A 25,953-nucleotide genomic window follows, 5' to 3' on the forward strand; every position below is an offset into this window, starting at 1 on the left:
GAAGGGGATCGTATGTTGTGAGTTTTTGTTCCAAAGCTTGTAGAAGCAGTGATGCGTTTTTAGCAGGGTTAGATTTGTTGTCGGCGAGTGTGCGAGGGTCTGAGTGTGTTCCTGTGACTGCTTTATTTGGACTCCCTCTGAGGTTTCTCTCCCTCTTCCTGTCTCTCACCTGGTTACACTGGCTCTGATGTGATTGTTTTGCATCACATTTGCTCTCACTCATGTCCTCCCAGGGCGACATTTAGGAGTTCAGGAAACGCCATAGCCTAAACGCATTTAAACGAGATTTGAAGCCATTTTTTCCAACTATATTGTATGTGCAGTGAAGATAAGCATCTTCTAACCTCCGCGTCAGGCTGTGGTTGTGGTGATCTTCTTGCATTCTTCATATGTTTTTGCTGTGGCTTTGGTTGGCTTGGTTAAGTTGTGCGAACCACAAAAATTGAACGTGTCACCGCCTGCACCACCATGGTGGAAATGCAGCACTGTCATCCTCTTCCTGCCTGTTGTCTCGCCTCCCTTTTCGTCCTATCAGCCTCTTCGCTCTTGTCTTTTTCTCTTCATTCAGACCTGGCTTCAGTCTGCATGATGTCATTGCTGATTGCTCAAGACTACTGGGCTGTTAAGTTGGTTTATACTCTGCCCCTCTTTCTATTTCCTGGCCCCTCCTTTTTCTCCCTCTCTTTCCTGACTTCATCCCTCTTTCCCCTTCATGTCCCCCCCTCCTCTCCTTATAGCATTTTTCAGTACGACATCAGGAGTTGCTGAGTGTGGAAAAACTGACTTGGACATTTATGGGCTGAGTTTTGGGCCAAGCACTGCATTCTGTTCCCCGTCTGCCTGTTTGTTTAGCCCTGCTCTTATGAAAGTGCCTTAGTTTTCAAAGCGTCCCTTCCTCTGTTAATTTAATTAAAACTCCTGGCTGTTAGGATATAGGAGGATATAAAGCCTGGGAATGCAACCTGCGGCTCTAGAGCCTCTATGGAGCCTCTACCATAGGTCCTAATTATAAATGCCAAATAATCCTTTTTTATATTTTAGCAAATACCAGTCTTACAAGCTTTTTTTTAAAAAACATTTTGATTTAAATTTCACCATAGAATGATGTTAAAGCATCCGAAATATGTTTTTAGATCTCAGTTTGCTGTCATTAACTGTTAAAACTGTTTTTTTTTTATATATATATAAAATCATATCCTATAGAACCAAATCCAAAATCAAATCTTCCTTTTTATGAAGCTTTCATGTTTTGTCCTTATTAAAAAAAAAAAAATACAAGTAAATTGTTTGTTGTTTAAAACGGCATCAGTTTCCTATTGCAGATATTTAACAAAAGTAATAAGACGTGTTTTATGTAAAGGTCTTGTAATATTTGGGACTGTCACTTTTATTTAGCTGGGCTTGGGGTAAAATGACTTTTTGGATTATAAAGGCTGCAGACCTCTAATCTAAAATTTCTCTTAACAGACTGATTCTATCTTTTCTGAATAAACCATAAAGCTTATTATATAACGTATATTAGGGCTGCAACTAATGATTATTTTGCAAATTGACTGATTTGTTGTTTAAAATTCACTGGGAATTTTTTCCCAAGTTTTTTTTATTCACTTCCCACCCGGAAAGCTTTTTCTATTCAAAATAGAGTTCCAGGCTTTTATAGAGTAGCCCAACAAAGCATTATTATGACTTAGAAAACTGAGAAAACAGGTCCACCCCTCAGTAATGGGGAGTCGTTGAGGTTGTTGTTGGCTTGCAAAACCCAATAATGGGCTATGTCGTTGGGGTCATTGTTGGCCTGGGTGACCAGGTGAGATGTTTTGGAACCCTGCATAGCGATGGGGGTTGAAATGATAGTGCGAAGGAATCAACTCGCTGCATTGTAGGATTTTGAGAGCTGGAACCTGAGCTACTCTATAAAGCCTGGAACTCAACGCTAATCCAGACATTTTGAATTGAAAAAGCTTCCAGTGGTTTGTTTTTTTTAACTTTTTAAAACTTTTTTTGAATGACTCTGACCTGGATGACTGAGAATCTTCACCGCATAATCTATCGAATTTTTTTTTCAATTAATCGATTAATAATCTGATAGCCAAAGGTTCTTTATAGAGGATTTTTAGGAAATTAAACCAGTTGAAAATAAATAATTTCCACTTGAGTTCTCGATAGAGCATATTAACAGATGAAAACATTTCTTTTATCTTTTACTTTTAAAATAAAAATTATTTATTAGTGTTGCACCCATACTGATATTAGTATTGGGCAGGGCCCCGATCCAGCACTAAAATGGCGTTATTGGTATCGGCGAGCACCAACAAATAGGGCACCGATGGTATTGGCACAACACTAACATTTATCTATATTTTTTTTTACAATTTTGATGTAATTACTCCTCTAAGTGGGTTCCTCTGTCAGCTTAAGGCATGTTTTTCAGTCTCTATACTCCAGTTAACGATTAATCGATTACTAAATTGGTTGATGATTATTTCAGTAACCGATTAATCCGATATATAGTTTCAACCCTAATGTACTTAATGAGTTTGGCTTTGGGAATATAAAATAGTTACAGAAAGTGTTTCACTCCCTTTACTCTGATGCCCCTAAATAAACCACAGTGCATCCAATTTCCCGCAGAAGTCACTCAGTTATTTGGTGAAGACCTTGGTTGGTTTCTTAGAGAACATAAATGAACAAACAGGATCATTAAAAACTAAGGAGCAAAGCAGATAGTCAGAGAGAAAGGTTTGGGGTAGTTTAAAGCCCGTTTATGTTATGAAATAACATTATAAACCATCTTACATTATCCCCTTCAGTTCACCGACTCAAAATGAATCAAAAATACAAACCCACAAGGATTAATCCCAGAAGCATTGACTAGGTTTGTGCTAACTCTGATAGAGATGCAGAGATGCACGGCTCAGGTGGATGTAAGCTGTATGCTATCTTTGTGCCTTGAAAATCTAAACCTGGTGAAGGGAAGGCCACAAGAAGGCTCATTTGCACATTTTCCATCAGGGCTTGTGGATAATACAGCATATTGAAGTAGGCCACCCAGTCAGGTCAGACTAAAGCTAAACGAATTAGCCTTGCAAAGTATTATGTGGGGTGAAAAGCTATCGCTGCAGATCAAGCTTAACTGGAGCTGCACAGTGAGTCAGGGTCACCATCATGTCTTCATTATTGCAATCTTAAAAAGGTTACTTTGGTGGGATGTTTGGTGTTTTTCTAATGCCACATGTTACCTGAACACACTACCCCCATGGTGAAACACAGTGATGGCTGCATTATATATCGCAGAATGCCTTTGTTTAGCAGGGACTGGAAAGCTGATCAGAGCTGGTTGATAGATCTAAACACAGGACAATCCTGTATGAGGCTGCTGAAGATGATATAGAGACAGAATTCTCCTGGATTATGTTCTTTTAACCCTTTTATTTGCTTTTAATGCTTTTCATCCTGACTAAGTTTGATGTTTTGCAAAAAAAAACAAAAAAAGAATAGTTAAGGCCTGTGGATGAATAAAGAGGGTACAGACATTCCAGCGATGACCCTAGAAGACTTATGCTGGTAACTTCAAAAAAGTTAGAAACTTATTGATTCACTAGGGGGACTTCATTTTAAGATTTTCATGTGTAATAATTATTATATAGGTATCTCAATTGTAGGCTACGTTGTGTTGTTCTACAAATCCATTAAAGTATGTGTTGGTGACTCGTCAAAACCTGAGAAAGTTCGAGGGCTTGGAATGCTATTGCCCTGTTTGGAGTAGGGATTTTCTTGCCTCGCAGCAGCAGCCTTTGAGTCGGTGTGTGGCCGAGGTCATAGATGAGACAGATTGAGAAAGGTCGTCGGAGGTTTGCATGTGGGTGCATGCTTGTTTCTCTCTGGGTGTGTGAGTAATCAGATAAAGAGCATGGAGATCAGTTATTGCCGCCCTCTTTCTCCTGTGAAACAACGCTGATCTACCCTGACCAGACTAGTATTTGCAGAGGCAAATGTTTGTGTTGATTTTTTTAATTTTTAAATTTTTTTGCATGATTGTTGGATAGAGAACAAGAGTGTAGGTGCATCTCAGGCTGTCAAATTGACAAGATGGCTGCTGTGCAGTATTTTTTGCTGAACCCTAAGCTGCTGTAGATTTGGAGACTGGGACATGGGTTATCAATCCTTCGCTTCACTTTTTCTTTCTAACCCCTTATCGATGCCTCTCAATAGTGTTATTGTGCTCACTGTCAGGCAGGCTGGTGTATATATATGTGTGTATGTGCATTGTTGTTGCAGGGAGCAGACAACCGTGAGGTGTGTTTGAACAGAGAAGGAGCACAGAGGCCCTGTTCATCCTGCAGGCTGTGAAAATGAGTGATAGGGCCCCTATTCCCTCCCAGTCTTTCCATCTGTCTGTCTGTCTGTCTGTTTTGCCCTTTTTAACAGACCCCCCCCCACTACATTTTCTCTTCTTTTTTGCATCTTTGGTTTTTGTTATTGTGTGTGCGTGTGATATGACAAGCCTTCATAGAGCGACTGTCTTCTTGCTGTCAAATCTGCATGGAGACTGGCTCATGACTATGCATGTTATTCTGCCTGCAAATCACCTGTGCAAGCGGGTGAGGATGAACTCCTAAACATGATGGGAGCTCTCCCACGGAGGCAGATTTACATTCACATGCTCACACTTTCTCACCCACACTCTGTTTACATGTTTTTGTTTTTGATGTTGTCTTTTCTCCATCGCTGCACTTTCACATTTTCTCCCATTGTCAGCAGTTTAGGTGCATAAGGGGTGTCTGACCTTCCCGTCATGCTCTTATTCTGACTTTTGAATGCACGCATGTGGTCATGAAAAGTGAAAACTCAAATGTGGTGAAAGAAGCTGGAAAACCGCAGCCACGGTGTGTTTTGTGTACAGGACAGCTTCAGCAAATGTGAGGATTACGGCTGTTATATTTCATGTGTTCTCTAAAATTAATATTATAATGTTTTACTCATTAGTGAAAACAGTTCTGATAGGACGAGAGGAAAGTATTTTCTCCATGCCTCTCATCAATTGGCTCCTAGGGATAAAACCCTTAAGTAAAGATCAGTTTATCATGGAAATCTGTATTAAAAGGAAGCAAACCTTATTTTTTTTGTGTATGCAGCAATTCCTTCTGAGCAAGCATGTAATGACAGAGGACCTACCTAGAGACAGGTGTTTAGTCTCACTGGCCTTGGCTAACAGATCACAAAAGGAGTTTAAAACTTTAATTGCATAACAATATAAAAAGAAGACATTAGCGGTAACCCACAAAATTCTGATCGGTAAATTTCGAAGTATCTTTTTTTTTTTTTTTTTAACATTCTTTATTTAAGATTATTAGGAATCCAACACACATACATATGTATATTTTTGCATGCACGGGGGGGGGGGGGTCTCAGCAAACATGTAAGTCCATTTTGGCAATTGACATTTAGAGGTCCTCATTGGCTCACATGAAAGAGAAATGTTTATACCCAGTGTCTTTGGCCCCGTCCACACGAAGTCAAACCCTGGCCTAAACGCACCAATTTTTCACCAAACCAGCCTCTTATCCATACGAAGCCGGCGTATCGGGGTCTGTAAACGATCTTTTTTTTATTAAGCCTTCAGAGTGGGAAGATTTTGAAACGCCGTTCTCGCGTTTCCATCTTTAAGCTCTAACCGCATTTTTTTTCTTCCACGCATGCGTCATAGCGTCGCCTCTAAACACGCATGCGCGACACAGTATCACAACAACAATGGCGCCGTACTGTGTTGAATGGTTGCTGCTCATGCTACTCACCCTGCTGTCGGGCTTACAACAGAATCTTCTTCTTCTGGAATATCTCCAGGCAGAACAGAGCAATATCGACGACATAGTTCAGCACCTCAATTTGACTGAAAAATGGACCCGCAGGGCAACTATGTATAAATATTAGTGCGCATGCCCAACATTTCGTTGCCTGTTTTCGCCTATTTTTGCTTTGGCACCACATCGCCACTTACAGGCCTGGCATACATTTTGCAGCGTTTTCATGCATTCGTGTGGTCGATCACATTTATGTTATGTCTCCGTCTTTACGACAAATGTTCTGGAAAAAAATTGCGTGTCGTGTTCGTTTTGACTTCGTGTGGACGGGGCCTTTCATTAAAAGAGAGAGACATGTCAAGGGACTAGCAGCTTTTTATAACACTTAGCATCTGGCCATCGAAAGTGGGAAATAGCTGGGGTCCAAACACTCAGAAAAATGTCAATTTTTACATGAAGTTTTACTGTTATCTTTTCCATTATATACACATTCTTCAATCTTTCTTGCCACTGTTGAAGGGTGGGAGGCAAAAGCTTGAGCCAAGACAAAGTTATCATTTTTCTTGCTGCTAGTAGCAGAATCTGTAGTAACTGGACTTCCTTTTTCCCAATATCATCTCCTGGGGTCAAACCCAGTATATAATGCAGTGGGTTCAGTGGTAACGTGAACTTGATTTTAATTTCTGTCTGAACCCCCTCCCAGAATGGAATCAGTACTGGGCAGTCCCAAAAAATGTGAGTGTGATCCCCAATCTGTGTACAATTCCTCCAACACACATTTGTAGCATTTCTGTCGTATTTTGAAATACTGAAAGGTCTTTTGAAGAATCTCATTCTTAATTTCCAGTCAAATTCCTTCCAATTTGGACTGTGGGTGATCTTAAAATCTTTTTTACAAATCTCCTCCCACTCCTCATCTTCAATAACAATATTCATTTCCAGTTCCCACTTTTGCTTTATGTCTATAGAGCTATCAGAGAAATGCATCTTTAAATGTTTATATAGATTTGATATGATCTTCCTCTTATTATAGAAGTATCTTTTAATTGTGTTTTAAACATTAAAATTGGCTAGTGAGGAGAACCTCTGGTCTATTGCTGCTATTTTTTCAAACAGATGTTTTAAGTTTGTGTGTGTGTGTATATATATATATATATATATATATATATATATATATATATATATATATATATATATAGTTGTTGCAGTAAAATGTAAACTTTCAAACTAATGGTTTTGTTTCTAAAGTGTTTACTGTCTATAGCTCTTTAAAGTGTTTCTAAGAAAAGTGGTAAAGAGAATAGGATTGCCCTTGTGTGCACAGAGCATTAAATTACACATTGCTTACTTCCCACTGCTGGTCAGCAGGCCGAAAGAAGGCTTCTACACTTTTACCCATCTACAATTCTGGTGTTAAGAGATATTTCTAGTTTCTTAAAGGAAGGAAAGTGATGGTGATGATGGTAAGGAAAATAAAGGATTCCCACATGTCACTATGTTTTTGGAGTAATGGCTTCTTCCTCTCTGCGTGGCTTTTGGGCCTATGGCTGTACTGCACCCATAAAACCTGCTTAATGCCAGCATCTTTACTTGGTATCCGTTTTCCATTCTGCTGTTGACTCCCATATTTCCTGAAGGCACACAGATAAGTACCTTCAGGCATCTATAAATGTACTCAAGGATGACATCTTAAAGCTCTGCAATATCTTGGGTGATTTATATAGATTTTGCCTATAATTTTGTAAGCGTCACACAAGGAAGAATTGTGTTTAAGGTCTACTTAACTCGGATGATGTGCATTAACTTAAAGGAGAATTCCGGTTTTTAACACTTTTAGCCCATTTTCTGTAGTGTCCAGGATGAAATCGAATGATCGACACCAAAATTTTGACAATTGCTCCTGTCTCTGCTTTTTGGCTCATTTAGAATCCACCCCTGGCTGCTTCAGAACGGCTTCCATAGTGCATGTCAGATAATATCCTTAAAACAACCTTAAACGATCTTTTTTTTAAATATGCTACTCACCGGGTCGTCAGCGCTGTTCAATGACGTTCCAAAAAAAGTTTCGTAAAGAAAAAACGTTCCTGTAGTGTTTTATTTAGCATTTTGTAAATCCCATTGCCTGTTTACACAGTTGTAGTCTTTTCGCTTCACTCTGTGTACTCCGACGTCGAGGTGCTAACGTCTCTGTTAAACACTTTAAAAAACTCTGAAAATGGAATACGAAAGGTGGATTCTTGATTCTCGACGTCGGAGTACACAGAGTGAAGCGAAAAGACTACAACTGTGTAAACAGGCCCCGTTTCCGGTGGCAGGGGAATATTGACTATTCCAACAGAACTCAATGGGATTTACAAAATGGTAAATAAAACACTACAGGAACGTTTTTTCTTTACGAAAATTTTTTTGGAACGTCATTGAACAGCGCTGACGACCCGGTGAGTAGCATATTTAAAAAAAAGAACGTTTAAGGTTGTTTTAAGGACATTATCGGACATGCTCTATGCTAGCCATTCTAAAGCAGCCAGGGGTTGATTCTACATGAGCCAAAAAGCAGAGACAGGACCAATTGTCAAAATTTTGGTGTCGATCATTCGATTTCATCCTGGACACTACAGAAAATGGGCTAAAAGTGTTAAAAACCGGAATTCTCCTTTAACACTAACAGAAACTTGCAAAGCTCTGCAAACATCATCTGGGTTCTGCAGATGGTTTAAAGGCACAGTTGTTTCAGTTGTCTCAGTTTGCATAAATGTCTGACTGTAAAAAATACATAAAAAATAAATAATGTTTCTCAAAACAGAAAGTTATCCAAACTGACTTAAAATAGAGCAAGTTTATTCTGATTTGATATTGGACAGTAAGGGAAAAACAGTCTGACTCAAGCAAACTTTAAATAGGGACGGTATAAGCTTTTAATTCAAATTAAAATCCTCACCAATAGCTTCTCTCCTAGATGGAGATCATAGAGGCCTTCACATAACTCAATAAATTTACTCTGGACTCTTGTGGCTTTAGGTTTGAGCAACAGAAATCAAACAAGGAAGATCACATAGATAGAAAGATGTTTTGCTCAAAACGCCACTGTGGTGCAGTAAAAAAGGAATGAATTATAGTTATTTTTATCTTTTTATGTCACATTTTATGTGCATTTCAGGGCCAGCCTTGTTTGTTTTCAGCCTAAAAGCCTATTGAGACTTTTTATCTTCAGCTAACTGTAGCATACCCCATTAGCCAGGCTTGTCTGCAGTTGCTGTGTCAGTGATTATTCTCGCGATGTGCCAAGACTCTGCTGTCGGAGTCTGCTTCCTGTCAGCCCCATTCACACAGGCCATTTGGATTGAATTATTCACAGATAGTATCTGCAGATCTCTCAGTACTGCCACTCCATGAGACCAGAATCTCATTTTCCATCATGTGCACAGTCGGCGTGCAGTCAGCATGGTAACACGTTTTATGTGGCCACAGTTTGCTAACTTTTCAAGGCAGCCAGATTTCTGGTGCACTTCAAATCAGCTTGAAGCCAGGGCACAAGTTTCAGCTAACTGTTATTTAAAAGTTTATATATGACTAATTGCCTTTATAAAAACACCTCAGATTTGAACTTACATACTATATTCAAGGTTATAAAGAGTTTTGTCAGGGTTAAATTGTGTCGATTAAAGTGTATTTTCTCACTCTCTGTGTTGTTTGTCAGATAACATGCAGGTAAGATGTAATTTTTCCCTAAGATGTAATGTCAAACTAGTATACTGCATAGGTTTCTTAAACAACAGTTTCAAGCGGGAGCCCAAAATGTGAAGCTTTATCTTCATCTGCTCTTTTCTTATTCAATACAGTAAAAAAAATGAGCAAAAACTCAGTGCAGCACTTACTAACTCAAAGAGGAGCACTTTTAGATTTGCTTTTATGTTTAATGATGTGACATGATAAGAGCAATTTGAAACACACCAGAAGCAAAAGAAACATGCTTGTGAACGAAGCTCTAGTAGGTCACATATTAAGACGCTTTAGGGGGCGTTTATAAATGTTGCAGCTCTGAATTGAACAAATTTCTGTTGGAAAATATTACAGAGAGCTCACATTGTATACATAGGAATTGGAAATGTTTTCATTTGTTAATTGATTTGAAATAAGCCTGTAACATTACATTTGTTGTTTCTTTTAGGTAATTAAAGGTTTAATGTTTGTCCGCTGCCTGACTTGCGATGTTAGTTTTCTATTATTCTGAAAATTAATGTTTCTGCAAAGGATCGTTTAGGAAATGTGCTAAATCTAAACATATGGCTCCTTTAAACTTTTACTCTGCTCAAACCTCTTGATATGTTTCATAAGCTTTAGTTGTGTTCTTTTTGGCAGATTTGCTTACTTTGTGATTCACATGGATTGAAGTGTTGTTTTAAATGAAGCTCAGTTGTTTGCGTGAATCAACTTGAAAATGATGCTTTCATAGATCCCTTTTTTATATACATGTTGTCTCAGGTTAAGATGACTTAATCTAACATGCTAACACCAACTGTGCTTGCATTCCTTCCAAGTCTTGGCACACTGCTGGGGTTTATATTCAAATCTTGTGGTCTGAAGTGGATGATGTGACCCACATCCTGGATGAAACATTGAGACACCTTCCCTTCCGTATAAGTCTGCAGCTTCCTGCCCGGACTTCTGGAGGAACAATTAACCCTCATGCTGAAGGCCGGCGACTGAATTGTATGAAGCGCATTCCTGCTCGGTGAATGCACAGGATGTCAGGTTACATGAATTTTAAATAACAATTCCAGGCATTGCAGTCATTTAGGTTTCTGACCAGATTTGCTTTATTAGATTTAGACCCAACTGAGTCATTGGTTAAGCATGTAAAGAAGTGCCAGCGTTCTCTTAAAATCTTTACAAGGATTCAACAAATAGCAATGCAGCTGTAAGATAGATTACATTTGTATTGTGTTATGTTTACATAATCATAACATTTGGTATTATATGTTAAAGGACATTCACTAACAGTTCCCTTTTCCTCTCCTTAAGTTTCGTGGCATAGTTATCATAATTTGATGTTGTTTGAGATAAAAACATTTTGAAGTCAGTGACACTCATAGATTTAACTGCGGTGTCTCTTTATGTCTAGATCTCCCTGCCCTCTCGGATGTCCTGCCACATCACAGCTATATATAGGATAGGTCTCTGTGCTCCCTCTGGGCTCGCGTTGAATCTGACAGGCCCTTTTTGTGCATGTCTGCCTGTCTGTCTGCCTTTTTACTTCGGGTAGACATTTTAATATGGCTACTTGTGTTGTTTATTGCAAAATAAGGAAAAAGGATAACATCAGGGATTTGTGCTATGTTTGTCTAATATTAGGGGGGGAAAAAGCAATTACATGCTCTCACCATGTCAAAGTAAAAGGAGATAAAAGCAGGTTTATTTCAGGTGCAACCGAAACACAGTAATTAGAAGGCCTTAACGACGTCTCTTTGGCCTCAGGAGGTGTTTCTTAAGCAAAAGCTTCCTTTAAATGTGATGGTTGTGTAGATGAGTGCCGCTTTGGGGGAAAATGTTTTTTAACCGTCTGCTGGCAGTGAAACAGCTTGTATGGCAAAGCCATGTTATTATCTCTTACCTGGTATCCGTTATTCTTTTATTATGAATTTGAACTTTATAAACTTCATATATACAACACTGAGGCTTATTGGAGTTGCTGCCTTTAGGTGTTTGTACTGGACAGTGAACTGAGAAGTTTTAACTCACTGTTGGATAAATTTCACTAATTAACTTGAGCATCAGTTGTACTGTTGCTGACAATTGCTGCTTCTAACTGTAGGTTCAGGAAAGAGCGGTGATTTCATTAAGTAAACGGGCTCAGCATTGCTTCCATTTATCATACACCTTGGAGCAACAGGGAAACAAGAATGTTGGAGGGTTAAAATGCTCACAGTCATCCGTTTTCCTCATCCAGGGTTATTATTGTGAGGCTTTTTAAAACAATATTCCCTCCTATATATCACAGGAATGTAATATGTTGACTTTCTTGGAGTGTGTAAATTGGTCTTTATTCTGTTAATCCAGCCCCATGAGTTGTTGACTGGTGTATATTATTGAATGTAAAGAGCCTGTTTGTTCTTGTCCGACTGATGAATTAATGTCATAGAAATAAGCCTTTCATTCTTACCTTTCTTTGTTCTTAATTTACCTTGTCATTGTTTCGGCTCACAGTTTTTCTATTTGCTCTATGGTTTATGCGTCTATATACACAAGGGTCAATGCTTGAAGGGATTTCAATAGTGCATGTGTGTATCCATGTGGCTTTTCTGTACTTTCTTTGCCCCCAGTCGCCCCTCGTCCACTCAGACATGCCTGGGATTCTTTGGCACACCCTTAAAATTCCTCACGCCTTTCTTTTCATTTGTGGTTTTTTTTTTCTTTGACTCCCCGATTTGTGGACCATAACACCAGTAAATGATATCTTTAGCTCTGTGACTACAGCACATTGAGGCACTCTGTACTTCTAAACTTTTACTCAATGAGTGCAATTACAGTCCATCTAGTTCTGCCCCCTCCTGCACCATCACTTTAGATGGCTGAACAGCTACTCAAACCATGGGTTTGTCTTTGGAAGTAGGGCCTCTGTGTGTGTTTGTCTGTACACAGGGTGGTTTGTTTAGGCTAGGGTCTCAAGCAGAGTGTTGCTTTGTCTCTGTTATTTCCCTCTATTGACCAAACTCCCTACATCCCCCCCTAAACTTCCGCCGTTAGCTGTGAAGCAGCTCCATGATGGATGCAGCTTCCCTGACTTCGTCCGTTTTTTTATTTTCCTCTCATAACAGAGATAGAATTTTAAGTTGTTAACAAGGTGGCTATAATCGTCAACTGATTTTAGTAATCACGGCTGCACAGCGGAGCAGTGGGTAGCACTGCTGCCTTGCAATAAGAAGGTTCAGGGTTTGATTCCTGGCCAGAGCTCTTTCTGCGTTGAGTTTGCATGTTCTCCCTGTGCCTGTGTTGGTTCTCTCTGGATACTCGGCTTTCTCCCATAGTCCAAAAGCATGACTGTTCTCCTTAGGCAGGCATCCCCAAAGTCGGTCCTAGAGGCTCGCTGTCCTGCAGGCTTTAGAGGTTTCCCTGCTCCAGCACAGCTGATTTACATTGATAGTTGATTAACAGGCTTTTGCTGAACTGCAATCATCAGAATCAGCTGTGCTAAATCAGAGAAACCTCTAAAACCTGCAGGACAGCGGCCCTCGAGGACCAACTTTGGGGATGCCTGTCCTTAGGTGTGAGTGTGTGCATGAATGGTTGTTTGTCTCTGTGTTGCCTTGAGATGGACTGGCGACCGACACCAGCCCCCCTCACCACCCCAGCAGGGATAAGCGTGGCGGAAAATGGATAGATGGATGCATTAGTAATCAGTTAATTGTTAACTTGAGTATAGAGACTCTAAAACATGCCGATAGCTGACAGAGTTGCCCACCTTGAGCAGCAATTGTACCAAAATTGTAAAAAAATATTTAAACACTTTGCATTTAAGATAGAAATCTGTTTTGTCTGTCAATATGCTATATCCAGAAGTGGAAAAGTTTTATATTCCCCTTTAATTTTAATTTAATAAAAAAAGAAAAAACAAGTCTTCTTTAAAGAACCTTTGGATATCTGATTATTGATTATCAGATTAATTGATTTGCAAAATAATCATTAGTTGCAGCCCTACTGAGGTGTCCGTCTGCTCACCAAATGATATTTTAGCCAGGTCAAATACAAAAACCTGTTTTGAAGATTTTTTTCTCTAAAAACACAATGTTTAAAGGGCAGAACCTATACACACCAAATCAATGGATGGATGATCTGATGGATTACCTGTGGCTAAGTGGCGTTACATCTACACCTAGCTGACTGAAAAACAGAAGGCAGTCTAAAGTTCTGCTGAGCTGCCATAGAGGCCATAAACTGACCATGTAGCTGGCTTGGGTCACTGTAAACAAGAGGAACAGCTATATATTGATGGCAAACTGCACTTGCACAGCTGGGTGAGTAACGTTATTTAAGCAAACATAATCCATACCAATGAAAGACAAACTTTTATTTACCTTAATTTACCTGGTAAGGACTGCATTCAACAGCATGTTTGATGATCTTTTTAAATCCACTGTTTTATTGCTCTTAACCAAAGCTACCTTAGTTTTTTTTGTTTTTGTCTGGAAGTAGCAGGAGGTATGGAATAAAACTTCAAATTGCTAATTTAAGCTCCCCTTGTAGCCGACCCTCTGATGTAGACAGAAACACGGTCTAATGGTTTTTCCAAATGTGCTCTATTTTACAACAAAATCAGATTCCCGCATCCCTTCATCAATAGGTTATATTTAACTTCTGTCAGTGATCTGCTTCACACGCCCATCCATTTTTCACCACTTCACCAATCTGTCCTTCCATTTGTATTTCTCTGCAGCTTGTTTGTAAAGCTTTACCTCTTTGGTAATATTTAAAATGCTTCTTGAATTTTTGTGTTTAACTGAGTTTCATAATGGATGGAATGTTTGGGCGGGTATCACATTTTAATTGCCATGTAATCACACTGTAATAACATGATTGACCAACAGTAATTGGAATTATGAAAAAGATCAAAGAAGTACTCAAAATAGTTGGTTAATCGTAATTAATATTGTCCAGAAAGTTTGAGCGTATGACTTGGAACATGTATTGTTCTTTTCATCTCCCTTAAGAATCAATATTCTTTGTTGGAACGAGTTGTAAATCAAGAAGCAATGGTGTCTTTAAGCTGCCCAGCCTACATGCTGTAATGAGGAAGGAAGATGAGGACAGTCGGAGGCGAGCAGTGTTCACTCTAGATGTCTGGTGAAAAGGTTTCATCCAGCCCCAGAGCAAACAGGCTGAAAGTTCAGTGGATGATTCAATGTGCAAATGCTGCACCGAATCTTTCACATCATCTGCTGAGCTTTCTGCTCTTCCCTACTTTATCCGGGATATGATCAGATCCATGTTGTCAACACATCAGCAGGTCTCTTCAACTGTTCTCATCTTGCTGCAAAGACAAACACAGAGTTACTCAGTGTACTTTTCTCCATCAGTTATTGCCTCCTGTTTGCTGTAAACAGACATTCTGCTTCCCTCTCTGCCTTTTCCTTCCATCTGTAAGTATGTTTCTCTGTTGTAAAACATCCTGGTTTCCTGGTATATCTGAGCAGCTACAAAAAATACACACAACAAAACAAGAAAACGTCCTGACCAATGATTTTGCACCTCCTCCTGCTGTTTAAATGTGAAAACTGCCCACTTTTAATTTTTAAATCAACAGAAAGGCTCTGCGTTACAGTCTCTAAGCTTTTTAATGCTTTACATTAAAACAGAAGGACTTGAAATCAATTCCTATTAATGCAGAAGTTGGTGCCGAGCAGCTGAATTAGCTGAATTGCAGCTTGGATAAAGAATTAAGCATAAAGATATTGCGGTTAATTAGGTATCATAAAGAAAGACAATAAAGCTAAACCAAACACCCGTATGGATGCTATAGTTATTTATTTTTATTTTTCCATATCTAACTATGCATCAGTTTATTTATCCGTTTCGGCATCTGAGCGCGCCGCGCAGTGACTCTCTTGCCTGTTCCTTTTGTAACAGATGGGCTTTTTCTCTTGAGCGACGGGGGAGAAAAAAGGACGATGGCTGTAATTCAAGAGAGTGGGGAGAAACGGGTGGTTTTATGAGTGTTTACAAACCTTTTTACTTTTAATGAGAAGAGACAGCACGGCTCCTCTAAAACAAAGCAAAGGCAGAGGGATATTTTCTTCTGGAACTTTAACATTTTGTCACTTTACAACTAGACCCGTGCTGGGATTAGATTTTCTGCAATTATTATTGATAACGTGAAGAAATTGACATAAAGAGGATTTTAAGGCAGTAGATGCACAGAAATCCTAAGTATAAACGCGTAATGGGCCTTAAGTTAAAGACCTCCTGATCTAAATCTATGGCAGCCTTTCATTCATCTAAATCTGTCTAATCCAATCTTTAATCCAACAACACTTTTGCCAAATTGTGACCAGCCCAATCGCTAAGCTGTCTGCCACAGTATCACAGTGATAGTATCTGTTTCACTAAGTGGACGCTTGGAGCAAACGGTAGCTCGTTCATTACAAGGCAGTATTAACTCTACCAGGAGTTTATAAATGGGTTGAGCTCCCATAGATGCTCTGTCTGGTTCGATCTGTTGCTACTTTCTGCAAGTATGTTTATTCATGAAAGACATAATTTTTCCTCCAAACAATTGCTGTGTGTCTTTTTGCAGATGCTGAGGGATCCCTATAAATCTGTCTTTATTTTTTTCAGACATGGCCTTCTACCATCGTAGCTCCTGCAGAGGTGCTATACAGGGTGAGCATAGGGAAGTGTCAGGATTAGAGCTGAAACAATTAATTGGATTCATCGTGATTAATCGATTATAATCGGATAACCAAAGGTTTCTTAAAGAAGACTTTTTGCTTAATAAACCAAGTGAAAATAAAGCTCAGTGCTGGATAGAGCATTTTGACGGATGAAAAAGAGTTTTTTCTTAGACGAAAAATGTTTTCACATTTATTAATATTTTTTTTTTTACAATTTCGATATAATTACTGCTCTAAGTGGGTTGCTCTGTCAGCCAAATGTATGTTTTACAGTCTCTATACTCCAGATAAAGATTAATCGATTACTAAATTAGTTTACGAGTTTAATGTTTTCAGCCCTAATTTTAATATCATTATACTATAAAAATATTATTATAATTTTCTTTGAACTGAATCCTTTTTTTCTTTCTGGTATTTGCTATTATACTATATTCAAAACGTTGGCTTATTTATAATTTTTAGCCACTATTAAGAGCGATTTAAGAGGGGCCAAAGAGCCACTTGCAGCTCTGAAGCTGCGGATTGCAGACTCCTGGTCTAAATGATGCAGCTTTTCTCTAATAGTTCACAGAAGAGGTGGATTTACAGTTTACTCATTGCACAGAAGTAAACTCTGTAAATGGCCGATGCATTCTTGCACAGGATTCCATTGGGCAATTAAAAAAAATTTAAGAATGCTGTTTGTTGGATTTTTTTTTTTAGGGGTATCAGAGTTAAGAGGACCAAATGCATATACACACAACGCTCTTCTAAATCCCCAAACTATACTATCCACTTTGCATCTGTCTTTCATTAAAATCCTAGTAAAATACCTGGCAGTCTCAATGTCTCTGGAAGAAGAAACGTTCCAAAGGGGTATGAAGTTTGGCAGGTTTTCTATTGCTGGTTGTAAGAAGAGAGGAGTGCAGGGAAATTAAAGAAAAAGAAAGTCTAAGCCAGGTGGGATTATAGTGGCAGCTACGATGAATTAGGATGAAAAATCTGCGAGGGAGAAAAAGAGGCGGGACTAACGAGAGGCTCATCAAATGTCCCAGCCTGTGGAGTTCTCTCTTCCTCTCTCTCTCATTCCAGACTTTGGTAAATGATTTCAGTGACGCAGGAAACATAAACAGGGAGACATGCTGAGAGAGAAGAGGTGGGGTGTTAGCAGCTGCCGCCTTTCTGTTGTTTTATCCAGACTGCCAAGCTAGTCTGACACGAGCACACAGGAACAGTCAAAGGTCATTGTCCTACCCTGTGTAACAATGGAGATCTTATTTCCAGCTTCCAGCTGCCAGTCTGTCCATAACTAAAGCCTTTCTATGGAGGTATGTCGTTAAAGGGGTTTGTTTTCCAGCACACACACAAAAAAACCCACTTTACAAGTAGGTCCATGTGGAAGGCTTGCTCTTACGTTCACTGTGTGTCTGTTTCTGTGTTAATGTCACGGCTGTCCCGCCCACTGAGGAGCTCTGTAATTACCCCCCATGTACGGCAGAAGGTGGCCGGGAGCCTTTTCAGTGCACTGAGGCTCATAAAAGGCGTTGCTTTCTTAGACTCATCCCCAACCAGATGGATTGTGGGATTGGAAGTTTAAGTTTTTATGTTTATTAGTCCTTCAGCGCTGCTCCATATCTGAAGCTCAGACATCTGCGTTTGGAGCACTTAATGACACGCCACCTTTAAATGTAGTCTCTACTTAGCTTTTGGGCCGTAATACTTAAGTTTTTTGTTGTTGTTTTAGCTGCTGCATCGCTTGGGGTTTGCAGCGTGAGGTTTAAGTGGTAACTCTGAAGGGAAACTCCACTTTTTTCACATCAAAGTGTGTTTACACATTTGAGAAAGCACTGCTGCTTACACAAAGTCCTCTTTGGGGTTCCAGAGGGAGATCTGTAAAGTTCCCACAATTGCTGTGAACTTAGGGGCTGGTTATACTCCCCCAGCAGTGAGTCGCAGTGAGTTTGTCAAAGGTATGACACAGATATTTTTGATTTATGCCCAAATTTGAACTATTATGCCACAACGCAAGAGGGACAATCCCGAACTAGCTGAGGGTCTAGATACGGACGAGGCGGTGAGGGAGTGAGGTCAAGTTTGTGCGACAATGGAGGGACATGAGGGCCAAAAAGAGCGGGGATCCAGGTGGAAAAAGGATCCCAGCGTTCTCACACACCTCGCTCTTCTAGCTGGTCCATGGCGTTTTCCACCATGGCGGTCACACAAACAAAACAAGCCGGTTAGTTACCAAACAGGAAATCTGCATAGTGTAGAGCGGATGTAGATTTGACCAATCAGAGGCCTCCTGTCTGCAGCACTATCTGCGGTCACCTACAGTTCTGGAGAGGTGCAGCAGAGTGTCTGCGGAAGGGGCGGGAGCATATCTGCGTTAACTGCGATACCTACGCAGACAACCTGGTTACTGAGTGTAAATCAGCCTTTAGGCATAGATATGCAAGAAAGAAATGTTGTGTTTTTAAAATTTGACAATGCAATATTTGTCTATTTTACATAAACCTTTACCACTCCTAATGTAGATCTTATTGATTAAAGGGACAAAGTGGGTTTAATATTATTATCTTAATCACAATATTCAGCAATAATATTGAAATTTCATATTTTACAATTATCATGTAATGTCATCTTGACTGAGCTGGCTACAAAGCAGTGGACATGTTTTCTTCTATTTGACTGATTAAGATTTTAACATATACTATAATACTCTTTATTTAACAGCATGTAATCATTAGGCCTCTCCTGACCTCTAAAGGTTACTGATTGGATTCAATTTATTGTCTGTCTAATGTTGGAGACATGATGCTGACATGTTCCTAAATAAAAGTTAACCATTGCTAAGTGGATCCAAACTTCACATGGTGTTCAGTACATCTAACTGCTAACAGTTTTACTATAATTTATTTCACTTTGATGGTTCACAGTGTCATGGTTTAGCAGTCATGGGGAGCAGCTTTAATTTTTCTACTTAAAAAGCACCACTCTTAAGTTTGATGTCAATTTTCAATCTTTATTTTCTAAACCTAAGATTGAATCTTTTTTTTTTTTTTTTAACTGGGGAATAAGAATTTACAGCATTTTTTTTAGAACATTTTATTTTTTTTTTTTATTTTTTTAGCTTTTCTAAAGTGATTGGTGGAAGCAGCTTGTTATTGTTGTTATTTCGGATGACATTTTTTTAATGTGATTTACCGTTAGTAAATCCCACTGAGATTAAAAACCTTCTTCAAAGGAGTCCTGGCCCAGAGGCAATACAAAAAGAATGTGTAGTTGACTTTTTAAATCTTCTCTAGCATCTTGTATTAGCAAACAGCATGTAAACCCTTTTAATTAAAGACTTCAACCTCTGTTCTTAGGCAGTGTAAATTCAGATTTGCTGAGGTTTGCCAACATCTCCAAACCCAGCATAGCAGGAAAAAAATGAATTAAGCCTTCCTGTTATCTGCTCTTACCCTCTGTTTGTGCACACTGTATGAACAACTGACATACAGTATTGTTGCAAAATAAATCAATGACTTCTGCGGTTCTTTTGACCTGTTTTTTTTTCAACACCCCACTAATTGTAAGAATAGGCTGGTTTGAATCTTCAATAAAACAAGATGTTAAAACGTGTTTCATGTAGAATGTGTATGTGTGTGGACTCTTTAAATGTTTTTGTGTGTGTTTCCTGTTCAGGCCCAGTCCAACTCAAACTCTCCCCATTTATTTCCTGATGCATCCCAGTCCTTATCTTTACAGGATAACAGTCAGTTAACAAATCAATCAGCATTCATAAAATGATCGTGATCCAAATTAGAATGATTTTTATGGCTTTCTTGTCATTTGTTCAAGTAAAGGGACATAATGACACATTGGTGAAGGCCTCTTTGTTCAGGTGCTGCAGGAAATAAACTGAAATGTTTTCCTCTGTGTACGTGCAGAGTAATGGAAAGGTAAATTGGCTGCAAAGGATGTAACTTTATGTCTATTCAGGGCTGGAGAGCAGAGGTCATGCTTAGAAAGAACACCGCCCTAGAGTTAAAAAATAAAAATCATGTGGAGCTTTGCTTTAATGCAGTGAATACTGAATCTGACATGTTTTCTGTGTAGTTTTCTTAAAAACAAAAACAAAACAGCTCTTTATAAAGAGATAAATATATGTTTTTAGGTGTTGTATCCAATCTTCAATAGCCTGTCATTTGCAGTGCTTCCGGAGAAATGAGTCAGCAGTTTTAATGTACTCCCTCCTTTTTTTAAACAAGACGTTTTCACTCTCACAAACTTAAATATATTCTCTGGTATGCAGACTTGTTAGTGCAAGATTTAAGAAACAGAGCGTGCCTTGTAATTCTAATCCAGGAAACATTCCCCTTTCTCTGTGCTTGTCTCAGTCACATGTGGACTCCTATAATTCCTATAATGCTACATATGCTTTTTTGCATTTATTTGAGCACCATTCTTTTCTTTATTTGATAATATCAGTGGTTCTTTAAGGTTTATCGCAACCCCAGTCTCTTAAACGCTTACATCTACCATTGTGAACCTCAGCATGATCTGACCTGTCCAAATGTAAACTACTGAAAAAAGGCATTACACTTTGTACAGGTGGTCAGAATTACACAGCTGCCAATCACATTTATATCCTCTCACTGTTGTTTGCAAATCAAACCAGATGTTTAATGGTAACTTCAGAGGCAGGTATAGTCAGAGTGCTACCTACTGATGGGAAACTACAGCTATGAAACCCGTAGATCTTTTAACATGTGTGTTATTTTCTTTTGTAAACAGCTTTGAGTGTGAAATTATTTGATTTCTGTTGCCTCACAATTTGTTCTGTTCATCAAATTCAGTTCTTGTTTCTTTGAACCATGGAACATATTTCGATGTTCAAATATACAGTTATCTTCTCCTTACTTGGTGTGCTTTTTTGTTTATTTTGGGTGAAAATTTTGAAATGTTTGCTTATATATCAACGGCGAACATTTGGGAACGGGTTCCAGAGTGTAATGGTTTAAAAACATCTCAGTCTCCATTGTCGCAGAGAGAGGAAAAATTGATTCTTTCTGATGGGGAAGACTTGTCACATGAACATTTGGACTGAGATTGGCAGAAATGAAGGAGCATGAACACAACCGCCCTTGGTTTGAAAAATAAATGAAATCATTTACCCATACTGGATCGAGAGAAAGAAAGGCAAGACGACTAGATAAGGTGCAGGCATGTGAGACACAGCTTGTACTGGCCAAATAACCACTTTATTGTTCTATTTAAAGCTTACTCGTGTACTACTATAGGGCAATAGTGAAATCTTGGTGTGATCTGAGTCCGACCGCTTCAAGGTGCTTCTTTTGGAATAAAGTACTTGGCATAAAGCGCGTATGCTGCACGAGGGTTACGCATTCAGTGGAACCTCACTGTTAGAAAAGATTCTTGACCCTTTTACCTCCTCTCAAGTGGTCAACTTTGTGTTTGAAGCTGTGAGGGAGGCATTGGTTGGCTTCAATCCAACACAGCTTTCTTTGCACAAAGAGGAAAGTCCTGTAATTCAGAAGTCATGTTGTCACAATATTTACAACCAGTGTTGTTTAAAGTACTGAAATCTCAGAGTCAATTAAAAGTATAAAAATATAGGTACCTCTCCAAAATATGACTTTGGTAAAAGTCCAAATCACTGACTGAAATGTTACTTGAGTTAAAGTCTTAAAGTATTTGAAATGTCTTCTACTTATGTATGAAAATTATGCAATGTAAAGAAAAGTATAAGTAAAAAGTAAAACAAGGCAAATTCACTTTGAATGATATTTTCTATATTTTGGTAAACGTTTATACTCAAGGAAAGAGTAGAGTACTTAAAAATATACAAAATGTACTCCAAAAGTACAGTAGTGAAGTAACTTTACTGCGTTACTATATGACACTGCTGACAACAATTTTTTTTTTATTCACCCTCTATGGTAAAGCTTAAAATATTTCATACCTCCGGCAGATTTGAGTTCAAAATCATCTTTTAACTTGAGATGGTATGTCCTCTTAAATACAAATTTGTGGTTAAAGAAAAAAAAACAACTCAACTTTTGCAGTATAATATAGTTTTGTGTTTTTTGAAAGTTCTTAATATAAAAGGTTTTGTTTTGCTTATACCTTAGTTTCCACTATATCCGACATGTTCCCCAGCTCCTCTATAAAAAACTGCCCTGAACTTCTTAATGGGTGTTTTTAAGCTTGTTCATGTGTTTATGGTGTTTGAAAGCAGAAGAATGGGAGTTTACTGGTCTCATGTGGCATAAGGTTTATGATATTTTCAGGCAGCATGTTAATGGCAATACTTCATAAAATATGAGCTTTGTACTAAATACGTTTTTTGCTCCTACATTCATAAGGTGTAGTTATGCAAACACTCATCCTGATTTTATTGTTTGACTGTTTTTGTGAATAATTAATACCTTGTATTTGTCCTTCTGATGTCCTGTGTACCTTTTATTCCCCCTCTGCTCACCCTGCCTCATGCGCTGTTATTAATCCTGTTTTATGTGTCGTTCCCACAGTGCACCGTTGCTTTAGTGATTGGATGAGGAACACACTGTGGACTACCAGCATGGACCTGCAGCACCCTGTCATTTCTCAAAACTCATAGTTTTTGGGTAAGTGCAATGTTTCATTTTTAAGTAAACAATATCCAGTAAAGTATACCTTTTAGAACCTGCATTTTGTTTTTTTTTGATAAATTCAATTAAACTCTTTGAGTTGCTGACCTAGAAAGTTCTCACTGATATATTTTCTTTTTTTCCTCCCTTTTTTGATATCTGTGATGCACCAAATAATCCTCACAGCCTGACAGCTGTGTGGATTCCACAGAAACCAGCTGTGGTCTGGTTCCACATTGATGAATATGGTCTCTGAGCCATCCAATAAGTACTAAGGATTCCTTTCGTTCCTCAGTGATCATAGTTTTACTGTCTTTTTTCACTCTCTCATTCTTAGATCTGAATCTCCTGTACTCTGAAGTGTGAGCAGCACCAGTCTGTGGCTGAAGCCCTACAGGTATGAAGTAAACATTGAGTCTTGATGTCAGGCTTCTTGTTCAATCACTAAACCCACTTAAATACATAGAGTCAAATGTGACTTGGGATATTTGGTCTGGAGAGCAACTTCAAGTATTTCCTAGCAACCTCATTTGTGCATGGCAATGGGTGGGGGAGGGGGTACCTGTTACTAGGGCTGAAACCAACAATTACCGGTATTTGCAAATCGATGAATTTGTCTCATATTATTTACAGATTTTCTTTCATTACTGACAGATTTAGGTCATTATCATAGAGGCCAGACCAGGTTGTTGTTGACGCAATTTAGAAAAGTAGATACACTGAGTATACCTTCACTATAGACCCCATTCTTGGCATTTTGAAGGCCAGAAGAACAGTTATACCACTTATTTAAAAATGGCTGACTCTCTGTTTTTAAAGCTGTTATTGAAGACAATACTGTTACTATTTTTATACCTCGACATAAAAGATTTCAGCTTTATTATGGATTTTTTTTTACATTATGTCTTATATGTATTTCTATGTATTAATCCTCAGTATCTTTTCTACTGCAGGTCTTGAGTTACTATGATGTCAGTGGACATGACCAATCGCAATGGCCCTGCTGCCACGCCTCCCTCTTCTCTTAGCCTCCGCTCATCACACAATCAGCTTGTCAGCGGTGACGTGATCAAGCAAGGCTCGGCCACGCCACCAAAATGTCGCAAGAAGTACGCGCTCACAAGTATCCAGGCTGCCATGGGCCTCGGAGAGAGCACACCACCTGCGACATCACCGTCGTCCCCACCACAGCTAGCAGCCTCCAACAATCCCAAACTAGCCAAGAATGGGGCCAATCAGCTGCGTAAAGCTGGTCAGGACCACAATAAAAACACAACCGACCCTGACTCAGCAGACCCAGAGCATAACCCTGAACCTATAGCTGATGATCCCAATGTTAACACAGAGGAAGAGCATGACAGTCAGTCTCTCACCAACAATGACCGAGAGGAAGACATGTTTGAGGTGGAGCAGCAGCCAGGTTCCCCCAGTGATGTCGATTTGGAGCCGAAAACAGAGCCACATGTGGACTCTAACATTAACAGGACAGTGGAGACCAAACTGAAAAGCAACACTGCAGATTTAGACTTTGACTTGAACATTGAGGTGGAGGAGCCTGACGACATTAGCATTTTGTCTGAAAGGGAAATCCCTTCAAAGATGAAGATAGAGGAAGATGATTTGGTTGAGGACCCGAGTGATGAGGAGAAGAAACCTTTGCTCTGCCTGAAAAATGATTCTCCTTCGAAGGAGAGCAAAGTTTCCCCAGCATCTGAAATCATCACCGAAATCCAGTCCAACATCACGTTCCTCCAATCAGGAAAGAACTCCAGGGTTCCTCCCCTGCTCTCTCCGCCAAGGCAAGGCAGCCCAGAAGACACTCCCCTGCTCTCTGCTACCTCCTGCCCCTCCTCCTCCTCCTCTTCATCTCCAGAGACCAAGAAGGACAGGAGGACTGGAGCAAAGACAGACTGTGCTTTGAACCGGATCCAGAATCTGAACCCCAGTGATGAAGAGCTGAGCTGGACTACCTTGTCTCAGGACAGCAACTCCCCGGAGGAGACAGGTACTCACACAAACTTATCCTGTGAAGAGTTTGTTGCTGATTTTTATAGCTTATTTTGTTTTCCAGCTGATTCTTTGTGAGGCTGAGTGACCTGGACTGGACTTTTTGTGTGTGTTTGTGTGCTCTGTTGTGGTTTCACCATCCTCTCACTGATGACATGTTTCCATTTCGGGTAACTCTGTTTGTGTCTGTGCACGTAAACACTTGTGCGTTTACAGAGCTGAATGCTGGGACAGAATAACAAACGCTGCAGCTCTCAGTAAATCTCTCCTGGGATGGGAACCGACCTTGTGACCTCATGGGTGGTTAGTAAGCATTTCAGCTCCGTCCATCTGTCCTGAATTAATACAAAACCCATGACTGTGGTTATAGTTTTCCTACATGTCATGGAGGTCCCTTTAAAAAAAATCTTAAGTTAACAGTTTCTGTAAAGCGATGTCTCTATAAGTTGGTGGGTTCAGCAGCATAGTTGATTTTCTGGGTTCAGCCAATGGCAAGCAGGTGTTGTTTCATGGTGTTAAGCGGTTTTAGTGGCTGACATTTGCATAAAAGAAGAGATTTTGTTTGTTTAAAAATGTAATCATTGAGCAAACGGATGCCTCATTAGTTTGCATGAGAGCTAAACCAAACCACCACAGCCTGGAACCTCCTACTAATGCTGGTCACCAGTTTGGTTGCACATTGCTGTTGAATGGCATCCACTGTTTTAACTAGTGTTGTGCCGATGCTATTTTTTGGAACTGATACCGATAGTCATCACAGCATCTGTCACTAGTCACCTTTGTTTGTGTTGGTCAATCTGGCAGAAAAAGCACACCTACGCTAAACCTGCAGGTGTTTGCTGTGGTATAGGCTAAGACTGCAGGGAGTCTCTGCTAATGTTAACATGTCTTTGGTCAGAGTTTAGTCTTAAGGTCAGAGATAAGGGATTGGCTCTGGTTGCAGCCCAATACTATATTAATAATTTGACGAATTGGTCTTGCAGAACTACAGGCCCATCTCTAACCTCCCTTTCATCAGTAAGAATATTGAAAAAGTTGTGTTTCAGCAAGGCCCTTTTAAAAGTGATGCTGCTTTCGAGTCTTCCAGTCAGGTTTCCATGCCAACCACCATACAGAGACTGCCCGGATTAAGTTGTTCAATGATAT

At 39.4% G+C, this 25,953-nt stretch overlaps 1 protein-coding gene across 5 annotated transcripts in view; it reads left to right on the forward strand.

The window, feature by feature from the left end:
• The window catches only part of apbb2b (amyloid beta (A4) precursor protein-binding, family B, member 2b), a 75,689-nt gene that overhangs the window by 3,736 nt on the left and 46,000 nt on the right, over positions 1-25,953 (forward strand). For all 5 annotated transcript variants that reach the window (XM_038290293.1, XM_038290294.1, XM_038290295.1 and 2 more), the window contains exons 2-4: positions 22,702-22,797; positions 23,138-23,197; positions 23,754-24,805. In XM_038290293.1, the coding sequence (XP_038146221.1) occupies positions 23,767-24,805 (1,039 nt within the window). In that variant the 5' untranslated portion in view covers positions 22,702-22,797; positions 23,138-23,197; positions 23,754-23,766. The remainder of the gene's footprint in view (positions 1-22,701; positions 22,798-23,137; positions 23,198-23,753; positions 24,806-25,953) is intronic.

The sequence above is a fragment of the Cyprinodon tularosa genome, unplaced genomic scaffold (genome assembly GCF_016077235.1).
Source record: "Cyprinodon tularosa strain WSP-4 unplaced genomic scaffold, ASM1607723v1 ctg279, whole genome shotgun sequence".
In the NCBI taxonomy this organism is placed as follows: domain Eukaryota; kingdom Metazoa; phylum Chordata; class Actinopteri; order Cyprinodontiformes; family Cyprinodontidae; genus Cyprinodon; species Cyprinodon tularosa.